The sequence below is a fragment of the Alosa pseudoharengus genome, unplaced genomic scaffold (genome assembly GCF_046254945.1).
Source record: "Alosa pseudoharengus isolate Yale_2024_CS ecotype anadromous, Long Island Sound unplaced genomic scaffold, YU_APseudo_1.1 YU_APseudo_1.1_scf_18, whole genome shotgun sequence".
In the NCBI taxonomy this organism is placed as follows: domain Eukaryota; kingdom Metazoa; phylum Chordata; class Actinopteri; order Clupeiformes; family Clupeidae; genus Alosa; species Alosa pseudoharengus.
The window spans coordinates 4,754,695-4,759,694 of NW_027468650.1; the positions used below are offsets into that span (position 1 = coordinate 4,754,695).

The window sequence follows — 5,000 nt, forward strand, 5'->3', positions numbered from 1 at the left end:
GTCTGTGTGTGTGTGTGTGTCTGTCTGCCTGTCTGTCTGTCTATTTGTGTGTGTGTCTGTCTGTCTGTCTGTCTGTCTGTCTGTCTGCCTGTCTGTCTGTCTATCTGTGTGTGTGTGTGTGTGTGTGTCTGTGTGTCTGCCTGTCTGTCTGTGTGTGTGTGTGTGTGTGTGTCTGTCTGTCTCTGCCTTCCATCTGTTCCATTCATTCTCTCCCCTCTGCCCCTCTATCCCTCTACTCCTCTACCCCTCTATCCCTCTATCCCTCTATCCCTGCCTCTATTTCTGTCCACAATCAGCTCTTCTTTTCTTTTTCCCTCTTTGCCTCTTTGACTGCCTGTGTGCCACTCTTTCTCCTTCCCTACTATTCTATCCATCCTCTTTCTCCTTCCCTACTATTCTATCCATCCTCTCTTTCTTGTCTTTACTGCTACCCCCCCCCCCCTTACTTTTAAACATACAGGAAAAGGACACTGTGTTCCAGATCTGTCCAGTCAGACTCTCTCCCTCTCTCTCTCTCCCTCTCTCCCTCTCTCTCTCTCTGTGTCGTGGATCAAGAGTGCAGGGTTGGCATCCTGACATGGAGTGCTGGACGGAGATCCCCACAGCCCCGGGCACTGTCTGGCCACTCTGCCTAGCTTTGCTCCACACACACACCACATCACCCACTTAGCAGTACGGCCGGCCTGCCCCCCCCCCCTCCCTTCAGCTCAGAGCGTCTCTGACCACTCACTCCATCAGTCTAACTACAGCGTGACTCCTCGTAGGGTCTGTCTGCCCAGACGCTGGCAAATTAATGACTGACCAGCTATATGGTGTTCCATTCCATTACAGGGTTACTTCAACACTACAGGGTATTTACCAGCACCCATGACACAGGGTTACTTCAACACTACAGGGTATTTCTGAAACAGCACCCATCTTTATGGACTTCGGGACTCTCCTGTCATCATAATTTCAATATTTGGCAGATACATTATAGTTTGCAAGATTTTAATTAAATTTCCTTCGAATATTATTATGAATTAACAATCCTGATATTGTTGGGCCAAGTTCATGAAGCATACTAGCCATATCAAACCAGACCTTGGTGTCTGCACAAGCAAAGTGGTTATGAAACAGTTCATCGTGGTAAAAATTGTTTTCACCATTAGTAGTAGAATTTAATGTTGTATTCACAGAAAGCTTCTCAACACAGTATTTCAGTGCAGTCATTCTAAAAAGAGTCTCTCGATGACTCATTATTGGTGAGAGATTCTCTCAAGAGGCAAGTTACAGGGTTGAAATAGTAAAATCCCAAGGAAGTTGCTATTGCTATTGATGCACATGGTGCCTTCGTGCAATTACGGTGTACATGAGGCTTGATGGTATTTTGGGCCTCCGCCATTGACTCCAAGGCAGCGTGGCTACTGTCGACCTAACTCTAACTCTAACCCCAACCCCATAACCTAACCCCAACCCCAGCCCTTAGCCCAACCCCAGCCACATAACCTAACCCCAACCCCTTAACCTAACCCTTTTCCCCACCCCCAACCCCTTGGCTTAACCCTTATCCCCACCCCTGGCCCCTTGGTCTAACCCCTACCCCCAGCCTCTTAGTCCAATCTCCAGTCTCTATGCCCATTAATTCAACTCCCAGTCTCCATGCCCTACCCTTTAGTTTTTATTTTTCCTTTTACTTTAATATTATAAAAAACATTTTATTTTGTATTACTTATATACTATACTTTCATTATATATTATTAATATCCATAATCCAGACAGCACCACCACCCTTCTCACTTTGGTGTGGCCGGATCCAATCAGCCAGTGCACTCACAGTCAGCCACTATAATAAAACGTATTTTCCCCTAACCTAACCCTTGCCTAACCCACCCTATAATAAAACGTATTTTCCCCTAACCTAACCCTTGCCTAACCCACCCACTATAATAAAACGTATTTTTCCCTAACCTAACCCTTGCCTAACCCACCTACTATAATAAAATGTATTTTCCCCTAACCTAACCCTTGTCTAACCCTAGTGCCTTCCAGGCGGCGCTGCTTTGAAGTGGACGGTTGGGGCCCAAAAGACCATATATGGAACACAAAACCACATCCAAAGTCCAGAGAGATTCCTCCAAAGTAATCACTGCAGTCCTTAGACCTGTACAGCAGTTCAACACGAGACCCCCTCATGAAGGAGAGAGGAGGAGGAGGAGGAGGAAAACGAGGAGGAGGAAGATGAGGTGGAGGAGGAGGAGGAAGATGAGGAGGAGGAGGAGGAAAACGAGGAGGAGGAGGAGGAAGATGAGGTGGAGAAGGAGGAGGAGGAGGAAGATGAGGAGGAGGAGGAGGAGGAGGAAGATGAGGTGGAGGAGGAGGAGGAGGAGCAGGAAGATGAGGAGGAAGATGAGGTGGAGGAGGAGGAGGAGGAAGATGAGGTGGAGAAGGAGGAGGAGGAGGAAGATGAGGAGGAGGAGGTGGAGGAGGAGGAGGAAGATGAGGTGGAGGAGGAGGAGGAGGAGGAGCAGGAAGATGAGGAGGAAGATGAGGTGGAGGAGGAGGAGGAGGAAGATGAGGTGGAGGAAGAGGAGCTCTGGAGCAGTGTCCATCTGCGGAGAGACTCACCTGACAGGGAGAAACTGATGAGGCGCCTGCTGCCCAGACTCTGGGTCACCTCCGGGCATGCCACAGGCTTCAACAGCTGGACACAGAGAGAGAGAGAGAGAGAGAGAGAGGGGAGCAGACAGAAAGAATAGATAGAGAGATTAGGATATAAGAATAAAAAGAAGGGAAAATGAAAGTTATTTTCATGTGATGTTATTCCAAATGAAGAGGGAATCCCTAAGAGGCAATCCCAACAGGTCACACGTTTCAGGAGGGAGCGATCTCAACAGGGCACACGTTTCAGGAGGAAGCGATCTCAACAGGGCACACGTTTCAGGAGGGAGCGATCTCAACAGGCACACGTTTCAGGAGGGAGTCTGACTAGCCAAAGTAATGTCCACCAGAGAAAATGACCAATGTTATTAGAGAGAGTGAGGAGAGGAGTGAAGCGGACTAATGCTTAACTGAAACTATATGACATTGGTCCACTTATCTGGTTCCTGGCCCAGCTGGCCGAGTGTTGCAGCGCTTAAGGGCCATTAGGGAGCTGCTAACGGCTAACTGCTAACAGCTGTGATCAATAGGCTGCATTCATTAGGGCGGCATTGATCCCGAGTGCAGGAAGAGGAAGAGTCCAGTGGGAGATCCCAGGGGAGGACTGTTCCCAGAACAGAGAAGAGCTCATCTGCTGCCTAAATGATAGGAGTCACTATCAGTGCACACACACATGGCGCACACACGGACACACATTCAAAAACATACACGCACACACACAGACACATACACACATGCATTCTGTTTGTTTGTTATGATGTTTGTGTGCACTGATATCAGTTTAATAAACAATCAAGGTTTTATTTATAAATTCAATTTCTATCACTTCAAGGTTTTATTTACAAATTCAGTTGTCTGTACGTGAGGATTTTGTCCGCCCATGACCACAGAAATCCAGCTCACGAGCACATAAAAGGCAGAGAAGTTGATTGCTTTTAGGGTCATTTCCTGGACTAAGAATGGCTATTATATACGTGAGTGAGAGATAAATCTGTCTCTGAAAAAACCTGGAAAACAAAGAGGAGGCGGAGCAAGACGGGGTTTGGACCAGTTTCACCAAATGAGATGCAAATCCTGTGTGTTCAACTGTCAAACCGCAAATCCAGTCGCCTCTCTGTCCCCGGCTCACAATAGCAAGACGGATTAACCGTAAACACAGACAGATTAAAATAATCGGTGGCATGCCTCGACACACCCATCGATTCACCCGTAAGTCCAAAATGAACTCCATTCCAAGGGTCTGCCTCACTTGGTTTCTCCTATCTCTCACACACACAAACACACACACACACACACACACACACACACACACACACACACACACACACACACACACACACACACACACACACACGAGGCCGTGGACAAGCTGAGCACTCGAGCATGGGTGAGATTTACCTTTAAATCTGTTAACACAAAAGGTGACAGAGTGTAGATAGTGAAGTGCTCAAATCCTGTATAATCCCCCACGAGCGGACACACAAGCACACAGACACAAGCACACAGACACAAGCACACAGACACAAGCACAGAGACACAAGCACAGACACAAGCACACAGACACAAGCACACAGACACAAGCACAGAGACACAAGCACACAGACACAAGCACAGACACAAGCACACAGACACAAGCACACAGACACAAGCACACAGACAGCCGTATGATGCTATCGGCACCCCTGGCTCTTATTAGCGATGTGGTACCCAGCCAATGACAGCATTAGGGGGGCAGTCCTGGAGGAAACCAAAGGTGCGTCGCTCCATTCCACTGGACACAAAGGGCAAACAAACGGAGGACAGCTCAAGGCATCAATATGTCTCAATATCGGTTACAGCCCCTTAATGAATTACAGCGAGACCAACAGGCAAACAGCAGTGACATGACCTATTCCACACACATCAACACAGGTGCTAAATAATGCGATTCAGTGTCGTATCTACACTAAAACCATAGCAGAGCTGCCGCCATGACAGTGGTGTTACTCACTGACATATCCACACTTAGCAATACGGCATATTCAATGGAATTCAGCTTCATTTCTGTAGTGCTGAAACAATTGAAATGGCCTCAGGGCACTATACACCATAGAGTCTAGAGCCTGAGGTCTCAGGGCACTATGCACCATAGAGTCTAGAGCCTGAGGTCTCAGGGCACTATGCATCATAGAGTCTGGAGCCTGAGGTCTCAGGCCACTATGCACCATAGAGTCTGGAGCTCCATTGGAGAAGCAAGGAGGTTAAAGAAGCAAGGAGGACAAACATCTCTATTTCTGTATTAGGCAGACACCATGGGGAGCTCCGCTTCATACCATGTTTGGGTCCAGTGCTTGAAATTTTCCGATCCCATCCTATCTCTA

The 5,000-nt window shown here is 47.7% G+C and overlaps 1 protein-coding gene across 1 annotated transcript in view; it reads right to left on the bottom strand.

The window, feature by feature from the left end:
• The window catches only part of hecw1a (HECT, C2 and WW domain containing E3 ubiquitin protein ligase 1a), a 91,000-nt gene that overhangs the window by 64,304 nt on the left and 21,696 nt on the right, over window positions 1–5,000 (bottom strand). The window contains exon 5 of the mRNA XM_076291220.1: window positions 2,608–2,683. Within this exon, the coding sequence (XP_076147335.1) occupies window positions 2,608–2,683 (76 nt within the window). The remainder of the gene's footprint in view (window positions 1–2,607; window positions 2,684–5,000) is intronic.